The following is a 19,424-nucleotide window of genomic DNA, read 5'->3' on the forward strand; positions in this document are numbered from 1 at the left end:
CACTCTATGGGTTGTTTTAGCATTTTAGTTTCTAGTAAAGAAAAACTCAAGATCTCAATTTTAAAAGCCAAGACCTCTAATTAGAGGCATGTTCTTATTACATTGTCGTGGAAATTTCCTGAAAATAGATGAGGACTCAGACATGGTTAAAAGAGAGTTTTATTACAAAAGCATGAGAGTCTCATCTAGAACAAGAACTCTGAGGAGAGAGGGCAGTCCAATCTCCTTTATTCCATAGTTATCACATGTTTACAATACATTTGGGCACACTGAGAAACTGAGGGGGGAGAATGCACAGTAGACAGCTTTCGTCTCACATGTGTATTCCTCCTAATATGGATCTTTCCTGTTTTTAGCAGAACACAGAAAGAGCTGATGGTCAGCAGAGGGATGACAGAGATAACACAGTACTTTCTGTCTCTACACATTCTCATGACGCCAGTTACACACAAACAAGGACATGATTACAAATGAATCACTGAACCGAATCACTGATCAACCTTATTCACAGTTTTTCTGCTAATGTACTAAATCATAATGTTATTATGTGATTTTAAATGACATTAACAAATTTCCCTGACAACATATACCAACATTCCCTCATATAGGACATGTAAAACTTTAAGAAAAACAGTTCATCTATAAAATGCTCCTGAATGAGGCATTGCAACATTTGTAAATTTCTTTACATTCTTTACATATGCATTCTACATGGAACTCTCATTTAAGTACTGAATGTTCAAGTACAGAGTCTGAAGTCATTTTAACAGCATGATGGAGTGAAATCTGACTCCAAATGCCTAGTGGCCCAGGGGTCATGTCCACACATTTACATGTGACAAAATAAAACATAAACTAAACAAAGCAAGTCTGTACACCTTCTTATCATGCATTCAAAGTAAGTCCAAGAAGTTTGTAGGCTTGTAACTTGTAGCCGTGACAGTAGCAATTGCTTTTAAGTACTCAGAAAATGCATTTCAGTCTCTGTTTTCCCCCACTGGCTATTTGACACATCATGGTCTATTATTAGCTTTGTTGCTTAGTACAGAGGGTTGAGCAAACAGATTCAGTCACACTCTCTTCTCCTCCTCATACCGTGAGAGGCACAGCATGTATGTGCAAAGTGTAGTTGTTAGTGCGTGAGTTTATGTGCGCAAAGCATGGGTAATGGACGGTTTATATCCTGAGGGCAAAGACCACAGGAAGCCAGAGATCTGGTACGACTTACTGGTGCATGTGCTAATTTAATACAATAGAACTGTTATCTGTCAGTGGTCAATAATGCAACTGAAAAAGCAGTGACAGTGATCCATATTTAAATATATGGACATGGTGTTGTGATCATTGGTCTCTTTTCGTAGGATTTCACTTTTGAAAATTTTATTATATTTTTGCATTGCAAATTTGGTATATTATAATGCATGCATTGACATTATAAAACATTTGTGTTGCATAATGAGTCAGTCTCTATGCTTTGACATATAAACAACATGCACTAACATTGGTGAATCAATGTGCCCTCTGAAATGTTTTCTCTGTGTTTGCTGACCAGATCAACTTTACCTGCCTTTTTTAAATGATTACCACAAAAAAGTCCTTGGGCTAATGGAAACCATTGTTTAAGTTTTGCAATATTTTTAAAGAAGAGTCCCTTCATAACACAGCAAAATGGATCTGAGAGCTAAACATGGTTTGGCACTGCTGGAGCAGCTCAATCGCATGCGGGAGACGGAGCAACTCACCGATGTGGTTCTGGTTGCTGAAGGTGTCAGTTTCCCATGCCACCGCGCTGTCCTTGCCGCTTTCAGCCCCTACTTCCGTGTCATGTTCACCTGCGGCCTGCGCGAGAGCACCCATCGGCAGGTCGTGCTGAGGGACATGCCAGCTCAGAGCTTAGCCCTCCTCCTGGACTACATGTACAGTTCCAAACTCCCACTGTCCCCTGACAATGTGCAGGGCATCTCTGTGGCTGCCTTCCTACTTCAGATGGACGACGTTTTTGGGCGATGTCAAATCTACATGACAGCAAACATGGATGCCTCAAACTGCTTGGGCATTTATTACTATGCTCGGGACTTAGGGGCTGAGGAGCTGGCTGACCAGGCCCAGCGCTTCCTCCGACAGCACTTCACTGAGGTCTGCATGAGTGAGGAGGTGCTGGATCTGGAGGCCCACCAGCTAGGGGCACTGCTGGCATCAGACGACCTCAATGTGACACGGGAGGAGACCATTCTTGACGTGGTGCTACGATGGGTGAACCACATCTCGGTCGGTGCAGGCCTGGAAGAACAACACCGCGTCAATCATCTCCCCGAACTCTTGAAGAAGGTACGACTTCCTTTGGTCAGTGCAGACTACCTGAAGGAGACCATGCGGCGAAACACAGCACTCCTGTCTGATGCGGAATGCCTGCAGATGATTGAGGATGCTATGGAAGTGGCAGGAACTCACCCACATATTCCATCCCGGCGGATGAAACTACGCTATGGCATGGAGACCACTGATTTACTTCTGTGCATCGGCAATGACACAGGAGGAATACGGTCACGTTACAGTAGCTATTTGGACCGTTGCTTCTGCTATGCCCCCAGCACTGGTCGCACATTTTTCATCACGTCCCCTCGTTACGGTGATGCTCTTGGATATGTCTGTGCTGGGGTTGTCACTGAAGGGAATGATATCATTGTGGCCGGAGAGTTAGGTGCACGGAGGATGGCAAGACATAAAGACAGGAACATTGAGATTTACAAGTAAGTTATAATCGTACAATGCATGCCCACATGACACCATGAAGCTGTCCTAATGTCAGTAGTGTTTTTGTGAAACAAAACATTTAAGAATAAGAGTTTTCTTCAAGCCTTCAACAAACTATAAATTTGTTGATGCGGTTAGTAATTTGTATCAAGACATTTTAATACAAAGAAAACACATGGAAAATAAGCTGGGACAGAGGTTATATTTTTATGTCTAATGGAAAAGGCACTGATGGGCAAGGGAGTGCAAAAAAAAAGGCGATCATGCCAGTCTCAGGGAAAATGGAGGATTTGATAAATAAAGTGCACCAATGCAAAAACTGTGACATAATCCAAATGAAGGATACAATAACCAGCAGCAACTGGTACAAAGACAAGACATATATAAACAGACAAATGACCCTCAGGTGTCGGGTTTCCTAATGGGCCCCGCCCACCTGAGGGATGAACACAACATCACAAAGAACAGGACAACGTGAAATACTGCCATTGCTGATGGGGACAGCTGGCGGGGGCATCTGTAGCATGACAGAGGCACTGTTGTGCAGAATGAAACAGTAATTAGTACACACAATTAAACAGTATTTCAAATAAATCATTCCTTTTTTTTAGGTATAACCAGGAAGCTCAGGGTAGCTGGAAGCACCTGAGTTCAGCAGAATACCGTGATTCATATGCACTCAGCTCCTTGAATGATAGCTTGTACCTCATTGGAGGTCAAATGAAGCTGAAGAACCAGTATCTCATCACCAACAGTGTTGACCGCTGGCCAATACAAGGTGGCCCTTGGCGCAGTGCTGCTCCTCTACCTATGCCCTTGGCATATCACTGCGTAGTCCGGATGAGAGGTCGCCTTTATGTGCTTGGAGGCCGAACCCCACAGGTAATAGACAGAAGAGATTGAACATTTGTCTCAGAATTATCTAATGCTCACCAGGTCCTGCAGTACCTCTATACCATACGTTATGTTTCCCCTCATCCAACACATCTGATCAAGCAGAACCACCTGGTAAAAATGTCCTTAGTTTAAAAACAGGTGTTAGAACAGAAATCTGTGGACTGCAATTAACAGAATAAGAAACTCTGCATAATTTTAAGCCTGTAACTTCTATAACGAATGGATGAATAGCAGATGAATAGCAGAATTTATGAAAATTACACTGAGAGACGAGAGTGGTAATGTGTAAACATACTGTTTGTCTATCTCCCTTTCTTGCTCTCCCTAACTGCACCTGTTGGGACTTGTCTCATGAATGACAGACATACCGCGCAGATGAAGAGCCTGACCGTATGAGTAACCGCCTGCTTGAATATGACCCAGAGACCAACAAATGGAATGAGCTCTGTCCTATGAAATACTCTAAATATCGCTGCTGTGCTGTTGCAGTAAATGGGGAAATATATGTTCTAGGTGAGAGGCAATACGACAATGTTAAAGATACTGCACTTGGGCGCCATTTGGAACAAGTTAAAATAGCACCCACCTGAAAACATTTTTTAAATCCAGATAATCCTGATTTATTGGTTACTACTTCATAGTAGTGGAACACCAGTGCAATAAAGTATCACTGGCCCAGCACTGTGGGTTTATATTAAGAATAATGTAGGCTTTATTTGTTGGCTTGTAGCATGGTTGTACAGAAAAGTTCAATGCATTTCTTAACATGTTAAAGCAGTATTATGCTACATATAAGCAGTAATACTATAGGAATATGTCATGCTATTTTAAAACAAAAATGTTTCACTTTTCAGGTGAGGTTTACATTTGTTTTGATCCACATATTCACATCAAACTTGTACGAGCGTACAAGTGCCAGATTCCCTCTTAAACAGAAAGTCCACTAGGCATACTTACATAGTGCCTGCATGAAGGTTTTTCTCTGACCCCGCAGGTGGTATTGGGTGTGAGGGTGTTGATCGCGGGCAGTCACGCCGTTGTCTTGATGCAGTGGAGATCTATAGCCCTGATGGAGATTTCTGGAGAGATGGCCCTCCTTTACCCTGGCCTCTCCTTTCACTAAGAAGCAATGCACCAAATGCTGGTGTGGTGGATGGAAAACTATATGTCTGTGGATACTACAAAGGAGCAGGTAAATCTACAGTACACTAATGCTCATTGCAAGAGGCATGATATAAAATTGAGAGTATAAAAAAACACTAGCCTGATCTTATGCACCTGTTGCTCAGAAATAAGTTGAAATTCAAACTAATTTTGAAATGTCACTGTAAGTGTGGATATTTACATATCGGTGTGGGCTTAACAATGAAATTGTCTTTAGATCGGCATGATATTATCACCAAGGACATCCTGCAGTTGGATCCATGGGAAAATGAGTGGACCGTGGTGGTAAAGCAGGCTGTAATGCACGACAGTTATGACGTATGTCTAGTGGCAAACCTTAATCCCAGAGGACTCATGCCCCCTCCTGCTGACTTAGTTGATGAATAACAAATCTATTTATGTCCATTAAAAAAAACTGCTGTCACAGATTTGACCTTTGAACAGATTAGTAAATATCTCAGATGTATAGATTTTTGTTTTATTAACTTAGGACAGAATAACTGAAGCTGCATTTATTTTATATAAATGACATGTTAGTAGATTATTAGTATTGAGTGATTGCTATATTTTCCTAAAGGTACATTGCATTAAGACTGTTTTATGACATGTAAAATCAAAAAAAAAAAAAAAAGAAAAAACACAAAAAACTAAGAGAGAACCTCCCAGCATTTAATTGTGCATGAAGATGACAGGAAAGGTACTCTCTCTAAATACGAAACAATATGAATTAATTATTTACTCTTAATTCATTACAAGTTGTTTACAACTGTTAATGCACTTAACAAACCTATGCTGTACATTTGAGTTTTAAATTTTTCTAACACCACAGTTGCGATGTTTGTACTGTATTCTGAAAAAAAGAAGAAAAAAAAAAACAAATACAAAAAGCACTGAGCTCTTATATTGATACATATATCAAAGACGTGAGAAACATTACCTGCTGACATGAAACTACAGGAAACATAAAACCTGTTTTGTGAATGCAAACTCACCCACACAGATTTTAAACTGATATACATTTGTTTAAAACAACACTAAATATTTGCTGTTGTGCAAGGAAGTGGTGTCAACTGAAATATTACACGTAGGACCAAAAGAACTGGAACTTATCTTCTCAAAGTCATAACAAATAATCTACACTCTAAACAAGTCATGAAAATAGGACATGTGAAATTTCTTTAAAAACAACACATAACTCACACTCTGCCTCATTACATTAATCAGAGTCACTGATGAAGTCAAAGAGCTGCCAGATGCCTCTCTGATTGCTTATGGCATCAGCATTGTGTTCAGGCTTTGCTTCCTCCCATTCAGCTTTGTGGCATTCCATCAGCACCTGAGAGCTGTTGCTGCTTTGGGACCATGACCACGGATTCAGGCATTGCTCAGATTCACTGCTAATTGGCCATTGCTGCTGAGGTGGTATATGGTTCTCTAAAACAACCTTGTTGTTTGTTTTGTAGACACTGACTGTTGATAGAGGGACCCGGTTTTCTTGTTCTTTGTCATACTGGCTATCGTCAAATACGTTAACTAAACCCATCCTGCTAGTAGTAGTAGACCTCCTTTGTGGCAGAATCAGGGCTCTCTTCTTCCTCCTAAAAGGTTGAATTCTCCGTCCTCTCTTGGGCACTTTTTTCTGCCTGGATATTTCAGTCCAGTTTGCTGAGCCATCCTCATCAGTATTACACAAAGACTTTAATGGTTCTACAAGCACAGAGGTTCCAACCATGTTACTGCTTCTAGGAGCCTGAATAACACCGGTGACAACAGTAGAGCTTGAAGCCCCAGACATAACTGTGCGTGTGTAGTAGGTCTTCTGCTGGATACTGGGCTCAGACATTTCCACTGCTGTGTGATTAAATGTCTGTGGCTTATCAATAGGCAGGGGGTCTAACATCTGCAAAGATTTTCCTGTGCTGAGCTTATCCAAACATTTTGCTTTAACAGGGTCTAGATGCTTGTTAGATCTTTCTTCTGGGTGATTAATGCCCTCACTACACACCCTCATCCTTTCATAATAACACTTCTCCCCTGAAATGATACAGAACCTCTCTGTAAGACCAGGTGATGTCTGGACTGTGTTGTCAATCATTCGGACATCACTAGTACGACCTCCACTGAGGTGTGTAGTCATTTTTGTGCTGAGCAGTGACATAATCTCTCCAAGCACATTCTGCTCCTTGTTCTGTTCTGTTCGCAGAGATTCCATATCCCGCTTGAGATTAAGCACGATTGTGCTCAAATCTGTTATAGCCAAGGAGGCCTGAATCATGAGAAAGCAAAGAAACCTCTGTCAGTGTGCTAAAATATTTAGAATACTAGATAATGGCAGTGATTCCTGTAGATTCATAGTAGTCTGACTTAATGATATCTTGAATTCTGACTCATGCTACTATCTAGGGTGCATTCTGTGAACAGATGCTAAACACTTTGTAAGTTGCTCTGGATTAGAGCATCTGTTAAATGCCCTAAATGTACTACTACTACTACTACTACTACTACTACTACTACTACTACTACTACATATACGTATAATAACAATGTAAAATATTTAAAAATATTTTTAAAATAATTTATATATATATGGTCCTGTGGTAGGGAACTGGTCTTGTGACTGGAGGACAAAGATGATTATTAAAAAAGTAGTGGTAAAAAAAAAAAACAATAAAATGGAAATGTTTCAGGGTTAGTGTTCCACTACAACTAAATGTAAAAGACATCATTGAAATGTTGGCAAATAGCCTGTGACTCTTAAAATGTTATGGTCCGTGAGTGCAGAGTTGGTTTCTATCACTGTACTACTCGCACTACCTATAGCCATGTGATCAAAACAACTGGATGTGCTCTGAGTGAATACTGACAGGATTGCTCTCTCCATGACAATGCAAGTAAACAAAACTGGCTGCATTTTCTGTCACTATACTGAGCTGAGCTGAGCCGTCACTGCATGACCAGTAACTCAAAAAGATGTAGTGACAGACAGAGGACAAATCCCTTACCTTCTCATGTCAATACGATCAGTATAGTTCAGACTTACACCTCACCACCTCTCACCTTAGACTCAATGTCCTTCATCTCTGTATGGTTCTTGCTAAGCAGATTCATCAGTATTTCATTCTTACTTGATATGCTCTCCTTTATTCTGTCTAAATCATCGCAAACTGTAGTCAACAAAGTCATAATTACTTAACATGTACAAGGAGGAAAATAACAGAAGTACAAGTAGAAAAGTTCCACTTGTATCTGAGCATTAGTACTCTTTGCTGGACAAAAGACATTTCTGTACAGATATGTGAGAAACAGCAGGACATACATGTATGTTAGAGAGCTAGCCAAAGGTAAAGATAATAACCGACAATATTTACTTGCTTTTCGTAAACCTTCCACTCCTTCAGCTACAGCTTTTCGGATAATATCACAGTTTCCATCAAAGGAATTTAAAAAGGTCATTTTGATCTGAAACAAAGACCCAGATGTTCACTTCAGATGACTGAAACATACATAAAAAGTAATTTAATAAAAATTACATCCAAAACCTTCTGTCTATATCACTTACATTTTCCAGACTTTCATGCAACTGCCGGATGCCCTGAGTGAGAATTTCACTGAATAAAGAAATCAGATTCTTCATATACATGGTGGAACAATAGTATTACTAAATGTTTACATCTTCAATTTACAGAATTTAAAGAGACGGACATTTTAATCAACGTTCATATCAACATGCATACTGACATCTTAAAGCTTCTTTTCAGAATACCACTTAAAGGAGCTGTCACTTTACAGCACCAGACCCCTCTTTCAGGTGTGTGTATACGTAGTCTGCGTCTATGTATACACTTCCTGTGGATGTGGTTATTTGTGTATGTGTTCACCCGTCTCGTTAGTCTAATCTGTTACACACTGTGCTCATTATGTGTTGAGTATATATTGTGTGTGGTAGTCTTGTCCCGTGCGTGTGAGTCCATATCATGAGTGTTACGTGTCTGCTACTTTAGTAGTCCTTCTCTGTATAAATAAAACTATGTGTTGTATGCAACTCATCTCTGCATCCTGCAATCCTTGCAATGTTATAGGAGCTATGGTTCCTAAAACTGTATACTACTACACTAATAACCTAGAAAATGTCCTCACCTCTCTTTGGCTTTTCGCTTCTCCTCTTCAAACCTGTCTAGTAAACCCATGACATTCCCACCAGTGCTGTGTGTTGCTATGCCATCTCCAAATAGCAAAGGCTTGGACTTGTAACTGGTTGACACCTTCATTTCATTTATCTGTCAAAATTAAGCTATTATAAAACCAAACTTCTGTACAGCAACAGCATTTGAATTGGAAAACCTATATTTTGCATTTAGTCATTCATGTAAAGTGATTAAAATTACATGGAGAATCTGAAAACATATAAGACCTGAAATATGTTAATTTTATCCTATTTTGATTATGTGCAACTGTAACTTCCATTCTTGGTACAACATTACAAACACAGGAACAAACTACTGTTTTGTTGTTCTTTTACATTTAGCTAGAAAGAACACCATAGCCAACAGTTTAGTAATGTGAATAAGTTAGCACATCCATTTTGTTTGTACCACACTGACACCATGACAAAGTGTTATAAACCAAACATGAAATGAACACAGAATGAAGACAAGTCCTATACAATTGCAATCAAACACAGATAAAGATATGGGTTATAAAGGTAGGAAGGGCACTTACTAACTTAGTAACCTTCTTATAATTTGTCTTATAATAAATCACTTAACTTAGGCTAAATCATACCTCCTGTGAGGTATGTTGAGAACTTTTGGATGGCACACTTATGTCCTGGGAAAAGCTTTGTGAATTTTCAGGCCAAAACTGAGATCCAAACAGAAACTGGGAATCAGTCAGGCTGGAGTAGTCACTGGTGGCGCCACTCTTGCCGGATTTTGCCCCCCTATTTAAATGGGATAGCAGACAGCTGAAGTACACATTGGTTTACATAAAACGAGGCTAGTATTACAGTATGTCGTCTGCGTGTAAACTTCACAAACAGCTATTAACGTGCAGTGCATTCTAACAAATGGTTTAGACAGATTGTGTAAAGTCATTATTCACGTTAAATGCCCCATTCAGATGTAAAACAACGCTGAAGACTTACATAGAAAGTGGAATATTCAAAGCATCCCTTATGTTCCAAACGTTAGGCTTCATTTTCAATAAATTCTGTGTTCCGTGTGAGAGAAACGTAAACTAGTTAACAAGCTAACTATATACTAGGCGAGATCTCGTGCTAAATAGAACATAAACGCTGATTAAAAAAGTATACAAATAAGCAGAAAATTATTACAATGTGTTTTTGGTTCACTGACATAATTAGAAATTTGTCGCGAAGGCCATCTACTTCACATATTAACCTACGTAAACCCACTTAACTAGTTAGCATAGCTATCAAGATAACAAGCACAGTAATTGAGGAGGAATTCGCCTTAGCTATCTTAGGTAGCTAGATGGTGTTAGTGTGTATTTAGCGAGCTAGCCAACTAAGCTTCATTTGGTTACAAGTTAACTAGCTAACTGTTTATTCATAGCTAATATACCTTAGGGCTGACGAGTCAATATTTGAGTCAATATTTGATCACACAAAACTTTCTAAAATTTGCTCAAATATAAATATATCTAAAACTAAACATTTATTGACAGCATTGACAGTAATGGTCGTCGACAGCTAGCGAAAGGGGCTCGACGCAGTCAGGCGGGAAAGTTGGCTGCACGTGAAGGATGTTTTCGGTCTGTCTGCCTGATTATTTGTGATTTGGCCTTCAGTAATTAAATGACATTTTTATTATGTTTTCATCTTGACACATGAATGCAATTTGTCTGGAGTCTGAGGCAGAAATCTGCAAGATCCCGGTTTCAGACACCACGCACCCATCACATCCATGTTCGTGAATTTATTGAGAATTACATTTACGTTTGTTGAATTATATGGGGCGATACATATTTACCATAATGTCAATACCTGCAATCCCTTCAACGTAAATGTTCCGACACACTGTGAAGGTTTTGAATAAAATGTATGAAATACAAATCTCTAGGACAAGGCAGTTCCAGGAATGACTACTGCACTGGATATTAGTATTGTTGCTCATCAGCTAATAACCATGTTTTATCGTGTAAAATATTACACGAAAATAGCTAATTGCAGGGAAAAACAGCAAAGCACTTTTATTTTGACAACCAGTTAATAAACAGGAAGCGCGCTGCTGTGGACTCGAATTTTACAATCTGTCATACTGAGAAACTTGATTGAGAAGCTGAGAAGGTAAGTCTCCTTTTTTACACATTATCTATCTACTTAGTGAGAGTGTTTAAATGCAACAGATGTATTCTGCAGTTTTTTTTTGTTAGATAATGTGCATGAGATATTCAAAACAGACAGCTAACATTAGCCATCTAGCTATTTTTTATCTGGTGTAAATGACCTGCTTAGCGTTCAGCTAGCTAGCTAAATAGCTTTAAATGCTGAAATGTATTAGCTACTTAACAGTTACCGAACTGACAGCTTGCTTGATGAAACATGCACTGAATTGTCATTGTTATTCAGGGTGCATTTTTATTTTAAAGGTAAGGTTTAGCTTTAGTGTAACGTTACTGTTAGATGCTCCATCTTGATATGGTTAAGGAGTGATAGGACTCCCTTTATAATTTGTTCTGTGAGTAAGGGCTACATAAATGTGTATGTTAGAGCAATTCTGACTAAGTTCGATGTAATCCCCAGAACTAACCTCATCATGAGCACAATCTACTACTTCATCGCCGTGGCCCTTTTTGTGTTAGAAATTCATGTAACGCAGGTACCTATTTATTAACCCTTTTCTCTACAAAAAATAATATATTTTTGCACTATATACGTGTAGGTTGTTACTACTGTAGATACTATTTAACTCGTATACATTGCCGTCCCTACATGTAAAAAAAAAACATTTTCAAAAGACTCAAAGCAAAATATAAAAACACAAGTCTTGAATTTACTTATTACATTGACATTTAAATGTATTTTTCATTGTCACCATTAAAACAAGACTTTATTGTTCCACACATTAAACAAGGTGTGTGCGTGTGCCTGTGCGTGTGCCTGTGCGTGTGTCCATCCTAGGCTCTGCTAGAAAACACAAATTATTGCTGTGGGAGAACACAGAAAATTAATGAATCCTGTGTAAACAGCACACAGTGTGATCCTGGTATAGTACCCATTTTATGTGATTATTCCTTTGTATACAGTGCACACACAGTACGTGCAGTGACTGCGAGAGTTCACAAATCTGGAATGTATGCTGAGCTCCCAGAGTTAACGGTTGACAGTATTTAGTGTTGTTTGCCTCTGAATCCCAATATTGAAATGGCACAGTTAGTTAAAGTGCAGTGTAGTTTTTACATGTACCAGATAAATATGTTAATGCCTCAGTTTAGCAGGATTGTGGGTTTCTGTATAGTTTTCAGTTAAATTGTGTAGGCTTCATGTGATGCTTAGGTCAGGACTCAGATCAAGGTACTTTTAAATTAAAGTTGACATTCAGCATTTTGGAGCCAGTGGCAACTAGTGGCATCCCATCTGTTTAAAACCAACATCCTGAACTGCACATATACTTTGAGCTTGCTAAGCTTTGAGCACTAAAATGTATTATGTTCCAATAAGAACATTTTAGAGTGGTGATTTGTACTTATTATTGTTTTAAACTAATTGCAGATCACAATTCTTACAGTGATTACTGGTAAACTTCATCTGAAACTTGAAAATGGCTCCTCTTTGACATTATAATGTGTGTGTGTGTGTGTGTGTGTGTGTGTGTGTGTGTGAGTAAGATGTGGAGTCTCGTTACTGTTGCAGCACCTTATGCTGTGCAGAGAGATTTCTCTCAGGGAAAATGTAGTGTCAGTCCAGACTCTTTCAGGCAATGTCAAAGCCCCTTGGAGATACAGTGCTGCTTGAAAGTTTGTGAACTCCTTGAGTTTTGAGTAGTTTCTGTTGTTTTACTATGATTCTCTTATTTTATCGTCACCAGTTTTTGTAAATGAATTGTCCAGTTTGTTAAGCAATTCCATGTACTTGTTTTGAGAGAAATGTATGAGTTGCCAACAGACTACATGAAACATGGAATCAGAGCATGTGCAAAAGTAAATGAACCACAGTTGCATTGGTAAATTAGGTAAAGGACTAATGTGAAACACATGTGAGTGCTCAAGTAATCAGTTAAGCAGACCCTTCAAATGAGACATCCTTAGGGAAAGATTTCAGCTACATTGACTAAAAAGGAGAGGAAACCAACCAAACCACTGTCCAAGGTGGAAAGTACACAGACAATCCACCAGTCTGGGGATGGCAACAATACCATTTCCAAAAGATTCCACCTCTATCGGTCCACTGTCAGACAAATCATTTAAAAATGGAGGGCACTCAGGATCACAGCAACTCTGCCCAGTAGTGGATGGCCATCAAAACATGCACAAAAAAGCACCAGTAAATAAATAATCCAGGTAAAGTTCAACCTACACATTGCCTCCAGAGAGTTGCAGACCTCTCTGGCAGCATCAGGGATAAATGTCTATGCTAGAGGTGTCAATTCCAGGTTCAGAGATTAAAAGTCCTCACCAGGATTTTGCTCAGGCTTCCTGGATTGTGTTGATTCCACTAATTTTACCTGGATTGCTAATTGGAAAATCTAGCAAGCTTGAGCAAAATCCTGGTGAGGACTTTTAATCTCTGAACCTAGAATTGACACCACTAGTCTATGCATCTACAATCAGGCAAAAAAATCATTCATGGGTTTTTGCTAGAAGGAAGCCTCTGCTCTCAAGAAATAACAAAGTTATTAATAACAAAGACTAGAAGTCCATTATCTGGACAGATTCCAAAATTTTTTGGTCACAATCACAGGTGCCATATTTGGAGAAAAGTCAACACTACATGTAGAGTGAAGAACCTCCTGACAGTGAAACATGGTGGTGGAAATGTGATTGTCTGGGCTTGCTTTTAGGCCTCCGCACCTGGATGAGTGCATAATATCCAGGGAGTCATCAATTCCCAGACCTATCAACAAATTCCTGACCAGGATCTCAATCAAGGGAGTTGAAGCTGGGATGGAAATGGATTGTGCACCAAGACAACAACCTAAAGCATTCCAGCAAAACTACCAAGGAGATTTGCACTCTGGATTGGCCCAGTCAGCATCCAGACTTCAATCCCATAGAAACGCTGTGGCTAGATTTGTAGCGGGCGGTACATGCCAGATGTCCCTCCAACCTCTCTCAACTGGCAGAGTTTTGCAAGGAGCAGTGGGCAAAAATCCCTAAAACCAGATGTGACACACTCATTTGTGATTACAGAAGACATTTGGTTGAAGTAATGCCTGCAAAAGGAGGTGCCACAAACTACTACATAAGAGATCACATTTTTGCGCTTGGCAGATTTTTTTTAGATAGAATACTTTTGTTGAATAAATAATGAAAATGTAGATCTTTTTTTTTCCTGTGTCCCCCTGTTTTTTTGGAAAGTCTGCTTTACAAAATTGAGATTTGGATATTCATGTATAAGATTTTGAATTTTTTACAAAACAATGACCATGTTTGGGTGGTTCACAAACTTTCAAGCAGCACTGTAGGCTATGTGCCCTTCGTTGATGCTGGAGGGCCTGCCGAGAAGCTAGTTGAGATGGACAAAGCTGTTCACTGTGCTGTCTATAAAAAGTCAGAAATTGTACAGTTTAGAAATTAAGCTATCCAAGTACTCTCATTCTCCTGTTTGACACTCATAAACAAAACACAAATTTGTTTTTTTCACACTATAGACTGTTTAACCTCACCCTCAATATTTCTACTGAATTGTCCTGAAATGATATGTGATATGCAATGTGTTTGCTGAGACAGCACTTCTTAACGTTTTAGATGATTTGACTTAATAGAGACTTGGGTCACATGTCTCTGTTGAGTTCACCTAGATGTCAGCACTGCCCTTGACCGAGTCTACCATTAAATTTACTTCTACCATTAAATTTAGCTCTACCAACTGTAGAACTGGCTCTAGCTTAGTCTTTTATTGGTTCAGAGGCTACTAAAGTAGTATATATATATATATATACTTATATGCTTCCCTTTGCTGATGGCAGGAAGAGATGCAGCATTTGCTTTCATAAGTATGTAGAAGACTCCTGGGACAATAAGATCTGTATTGTAAAGCATATAAGGACAACAGAGGTTGTCTCGGAACATCCTGCCACTGAACAGAGATAAGACAGAGCTCAAATGGGGAAATATGTTGTTTATTTGAATTCCTTGTCAGTGAAGATCTAAAACTACATTAGGAATCTAGGAGACATTTTTTAACTGTAACCTCGACTTTAAGAAATGAATCAGTGAGGTCTGTTAGGTATCCGCATAGAAACAGCAAAAAAAATCGTGATGCACTTTTTCAAAAGTGCATTCAATAAGCACATTTATCACTTTCTTTTATGTTTATATTGCACTTTATTATTGCTTTTATGCATTTTTTTCTTCTATATCAGCACATTTTCTATTTTGTATCTATATCATATAAAGCACTATGATGTGTTTTTAAGAGACACTTAATTTCCACATTTAAAAAATAAGCTATATTAATAAGCTATATAAAATTATTCAAATAAGCTATAATGATATGTATGGACGTTCATTTAATGGTAATGCATGTTCTTCATTAGGGTGCCTCCATGTTTTGGACAACAACACAGTTGTGTGTGTGCCATGTGATGCATTGACTTCAGACATGGAAAACGTAACACTCTGCAACTATAGTAAGTGTTGCATGTGAGAAAGCCAGGTAGCCACATAAGCTGGACTATGGAACCTCTCTTCTGTGGTTTCACATTTACCACATCATGAATGATTATAAACCTATGAACAGAGTCTTTGTGAACTTGTGCATGTATGTGTGTATATATATATATATATATGCGCTTAGTCTTGCATTTTATTATAATATACATTTGGTTCAGCAAAGCTATATTATTACCTGTTACCTATTAACTTTTATGATGTCATATGATGACAATAACTAAACTTTTCTTATAATAATAGTAACATCATACAGTCATGGAAAACATGTTTTCAAAATCTCATGTCCATTTGTCTTTAATAATACAATGATATAAATAAACATTGATGGAAATAAAAATCTATAAAAACATTTTCACTCTTTCCATTTCTCAGCAAGGACCAAGAATCACACATCGGTCTTCACAATAATTAAGATTGGTAAGATCACAGCAGTGTTTTCTGTAATTAAAGTGTATTTCTAATACAAACTGCTCTCCAGACAGCTAGCCTTTATTACCACAGTACACACATCCTTTGATGGCTACTTCCGGTTTGAAAGCACGTCATGTTATAATTCAAAATCATCTCAAACTGATTTGTTGAACATGACAATGAGCTCACTGTACTCAAATGGCCTCCACAGTCTTCAGATCCCAATCCAATAGATCACTGTTGTGATGTGTTGGAACGGGAGATGCACAATATGCATGTGCAGCCAACAAACACAGCACGTTATACTATAATGTCATCGTGCAATCAAAGACACAATGCTGGCCAAGTGTAACTAAAGTAAAGTGTCCACTGGGTATACATATCCTATATAAATGGTTTTCCTTTTTGTTACTACATTGCCACTTGCTTAACCTTTTATAATTTGACAACTGTCTTCTTATAAAACATCATGATGTCACTTTAAGTCACAACCCAGTCATTGCCAGTGCAGTTATTAACCTGTTTCGTGAATGTCTGTTTCATGTGCGATCGTAGGTGGTCCAGGTGTAGCAGCTTCTGTGCTTCTGGGAACGCTGCTGATCAGTCTGTTCCTCATTCTCTCCGTTGCCTCCTTCTTCTACCTCAAACGTTCCAACCGTCTCCCTGGCATCTTCTACAGGCGCAACAAAGGTCTTGTAAATGAACTCAATGTGACAATGTGAAGCCCACAGCTAAGCATAAGATAAGGCAGTAAATACACTGATGTAAATCTTTTGGTTGGGCCTGTTTTCTTCTAAAACAGCTTGGTTGAAAGTTTATTTGAACAATTTTCAGTCAAAAATTTTAATGTAAACGTGTTTTGTTTTTCTATTAGCTTTCATATTTCAGCCCAGTGAGACGGTAAGCACATATTAGAATTTGAAACAAAATATTGTATGTAAATGTAAAACATTTTTGCTCATGTTACCATTAATTATTTGATGTATACTAAAGATGTAATTTTAAAGCGCCATAATTTTATTTCATTTTAAGGCTGTCATGATGCCTGCAGACACAACCTCAGGTAAGATGACTTTGTTTATCTGTTTAATGAACATGTCTTCTTGAAACAAGTGCTTTTGTACTTTTTAAAATTGAAACTAGTTATTAGGTGGTAAATACCTAAGTGGTGTCTTTTGCAAGGCATGTTCAAGTTTGTTCAATCCATCTGATCCTCAGTGCGCAAACCAAGGTATGTGAGGAGGGAGAGGCCCTCAGCGACCTTAGCAGACAGCAGTGCTACCATGGCAACTGGATCAGCGACAAAGGTGTATAATGTAACAGTCCAGTAGGATCTAATTTCTGAATGTAAAAGGAAATGTATTGTTTACTTCTCTCAAAGATTGGTGGGTTTTTGTTATTTTAGTTGGTTTTATATTTAAACAAGCTAAACATGTAGTGAAGTCGCAAAGTATACAAATCTTTGTGCACAAATTTTCCTTTTTCTGAATAGGAAAATTATTCTGCTGTTCACTTTTCTTAAAACACCAATGGTTTTTCATGCACTGTGAGAGTTTTTCTGTGAATTATTTCCTAAACCTTTTATCTTTTTATGTATTTATTACCAATGTGTCCAGTCCTAGACAGTGGTACCATTAGACACTAGTATTTGCACTTGAGTGCATTTAGGCCTACTACTAAACAAAAAACACTAGTTGTTTTCAGGGTATAATTTTGCAGGATGAAACAATATTAGTCATACACGAATGCCACATAAGTAATGCTGTTTTTCTGTATTACGGTGGTCATAATATTTATGCAAGTCAGAAAACATTAAAAAATACACAAATTAATTTAAGAAATCTAAATTGCATAAATAATTCTAGCAGGCCTCTTGCAGATAACAGATGTGTCTAAGTGTCTGGGGCAAAAGTGCCAAATAGTAACCCAATGTTCAGTTTAAAATTCTTCAAATGATTTACCAGATATTCACTTAACACACTAGCTTTCAGCCAAATAACAAGCTCAAGAAAACAGTGTTTGCCTCAGTGGGTACTCCTGATTGCACTATTATTTAAAGTTTTTTTTTTCTATCCTCTTCAAACCAAACTTGACCCATTTATTTTGCATTTGCCATGCTTGTCATAGAAACACGGTGGAAGAATGAATATGGTTGTGAATGTGGTCTGCTAATTTGCTGTATAGATTATTGGTATTGCACAGTTTATACCATTAAAGTGCCAAAAATAATTATTATGTACACTGTGGTGTCTGTACACAAGGGCTAGAAATGTAGTATTTTGACAATGCCACAGCATTCCAGTTTATGTCTACATTTTTACTTTTAGCATTTTTTTCTATTTGTGGTTTTCTTTTTTGCTATACTTTGTATTTGATTTTATGAAGTTATATATTGGAATGAATGATCTCTGTGTATGTAGGTTGAACAGTAATGAAATATATATAAATCTAAAGCAAAGGACAAAATGTGAGTTTGTGACAAGTGTAGTAACTGTTGAGGATACAACCACTGATTGTATGTATTAGAGTTTCTAGTGCCATTTTTATTAGCTGTTGTGCAGCAAGATGAAAACGTACAAATTGCTTTTATATATTGATGGATTATAGATTTGATGCTGTATTGTTTATATGTAACTATAAAATTGTAATAAATATAAAAAGCTGGAGTTTGATGTTTACAAAAATAAAGATTTCATTTACATACAAGACATCACTGGTTCAAGACGTTCAGTTAAATTTTAATTTTCAACTTTTTAATTTTAAAGCTTGATCATTTTGCCTTCAATTCCACAGAAATGCTCCTGTTTTAGATACAGCCAGGGAGACAACTCTGGTGGCATTCCCTATCTTGAAGCATTAACCCACTTATGCTGTGTTTATCCTGTAGTGCTCAATGTGGGGGATTTGAGAATTGTTTTTGTTTACATACATTCTCATACTAATAAACAGGACTATAAATATGGTAGGTATAAAAAGCATGTATGATTTACCAAATGTTATGTATCTGACAAAATGTCTGCATTTACACTTTTACAGAAGAGATTCATTAGTGTGCAGCCTATAAATTTAGGATAATTAAATTTAGGATTTAGGGCTTAAATTTAGGGCTTTATGAATAATGTATAATAATTCTTTCGGGCCAAGCAAACAATTTTAAAACATTGTGATCATAATGGGATGTATAGCTGCCCTTAGTAAACAAAGCCCATAGTAAACCAAGGGACTTTGATCCCATAATCAGTTCAAGCTTCCTTCAAAGTGACAAGAAATGTTCATAAAAAACTTTCAATATGGCCCTCTACACATGTCCTGTGTACCATGCCTTTTCACCATTATTTTGGTAC

The 19,424-nt window shown here is 38.0% G+C and overlaps 3 protein-coding genes across 6 annotated transcripts; 2 read left to right on the plus strand and 1 right to left on the minus strand.

Moving 5' to 3' along the window:
* Positions 1-1,057: 1,057 nt before the first annotated feature.
* Positions 1,058-5,738, plus strand: kbtbd12 (kelch repeat and BTB (POZ) domain containing 12). Its single transcript, XM_077014508.1, has 6 exons — positions 1,058-1,217; positions 1,553-2,750; positions 3,366-3,636; positions 4,014-4,164; positions 4,646-4,843; positions 5,033-5,738. Exons 2-6 carry the CDS (start codon positions 1,669-1,671, stop codon positions 5,200-5,202), a joined length of 1,872 nt encoding a protein of 623 aa, XP_076870623.1. The 5' UTR covers positions 1,058-1,217; positions 1,553-1,668; the 3' UTR covers positions 5,203-5,738.
* Positions 5,265-10,571, minus strand: ccdc36 (coiled-coil domain containing 36). Of its 4 annotated transcripts, none has more exons than XM_077014510.1 (8): positions 10,398-10,571; positions 9,959-10,023; positions 9,598-9,754; positions 8,953-9,092; positions 8,375-8,423; positions 8,184-8,274; positions 7,873-7,979; positions 5,265-7,081 (listed from the first exon to the last, which is right to left on the minus strand). In XM_077014510.1, the coding sequence occupies exons 2-8, from the start codon at positions 10,009-10,011 to the stop codon at positions 6,032-6,034; spliced, it is 1,647 nt and encodes a 548-aa protein (XP_076870625.1). In that variant the 5' UTR covers positions 10,012-10,023; positions 10,398-10,571; the 3' UTR covers positions 5,265-6,031. The 4 variants fall into 4 exon arrangements, with proteins under 4 accessions (XP_076870625.1, XP_076870626.1, XP_076870624.1 ...); XM_077014511.1 differs by lacking the exon at positions 10,398-10,571 and adding an exon at positions 10,170-10,374; XM_077014509.1 differs by lacking the exon at positions 10,398-10,571 and adding an exon at positions 10,148-10,374.
* c8h1orf159 (chromosome 8 C1orf159 homolog) lies at positions 10,351-18,790 on the plus strand. The gene is made up of 9 exons (XM_077014514.1): positions 10,351-11,122; positions 11,579-11,654; positions 11,957-12,041; positions 15,534-15,626; positions 16,042-16,086; positions 16,636-16,770; positions 16,955-16,980; positions 17,113-17,143; positions 17,299-18,790. The coding sequence occupies exons 2-9, from the start codon at positions 11,592-11,594 to the stop codon at positions 17,409-17,411; spliced, it is 591 nt and encodes a 196-aa protein (XP_076870629.1). The 5' UTR covers positions 10,351-11,122; positions 11,579-11,591; the 3' UTR covers positions 17,412-18,790.
* The last annotated feature ends 634 nt before the right edge of the window (positions 18,791-19,424 follow it).

The sequence above is a fragment of the Brachyhypopomus gauderio genome, chromosome 8, assembly GCF_052324685.1.
Source record: "Brachyhypopomus gauderio isolate BG-103 chromosome 8, BGAUD_0.2, whole genome shotgun sequence".
Taxonomy (NCBI): Eukaryota; Metazoa; Chordata; class Actinopteri; order Gymnotiformes; family Hypopomidae; genus Brachyhypopomus; species Brachyhypopomus gauderio.

Coding starts and splice junctions, on each gene's coding strand:
- kbtbd12 (XM_077014508.1), top strand. CDS start 1,669: ATGGATCTGAGAGCTAAACATGGTTTGGCACTGCTGGAGCAGCTCAAT. Junction 2,751..3,365: donor AGGAACATTGAGATTTACAA/GTAAGTTATAAT, acceptor CCTTTTTTTTAG/GTATAACCAGGAAGCTCAGG. Junction 4,844..5,032: donor TGGATACTACAAAGGAGCAG/GTAAATCTACAG, acceptor AATTGTCTTTAG/ATCGGCATGATATTATCACC.
- ccdc36 (XM_077014509.1), bottom strand. CDS start 10,171: ATGTCAGTGAACCAAAAACACATT. Junction 9,093..9,597: donor CTCAACATACCTCACAGGAG/GTATGATTTAGC, acceptor TAATTTTGACAG/ATAAATGAAATGAAGGTGTC. Junction 7,082..7,872: donor TGAAGGACATTGAGTCTAAG/GTGAGAGGTGGT, acceptor CTCATGATTCAG/GCCTCCTTGGCTATAACAGA.
- c8h1orf159 (XM_077014514.1), top strand. CDS start 11,592: ATGAGCACAATCTACTACTTCATCGCCGTGGCCCTTTTTGTGTTAGAA. Junction 11,655..11,956: donor TAGAAATTCATGTAACGCAG/GTACCTATTTAT, acceptor TGTCCATCCTAG/GCTCTGCTAGAAAACACAAA. Junction 17,144..17,298: donor GCCTGCAGACACAACCTCAG/GTAAGATGACTT, acceptor TCTGATCCTCAG/TGCGCAAACCAAGGTATGTG.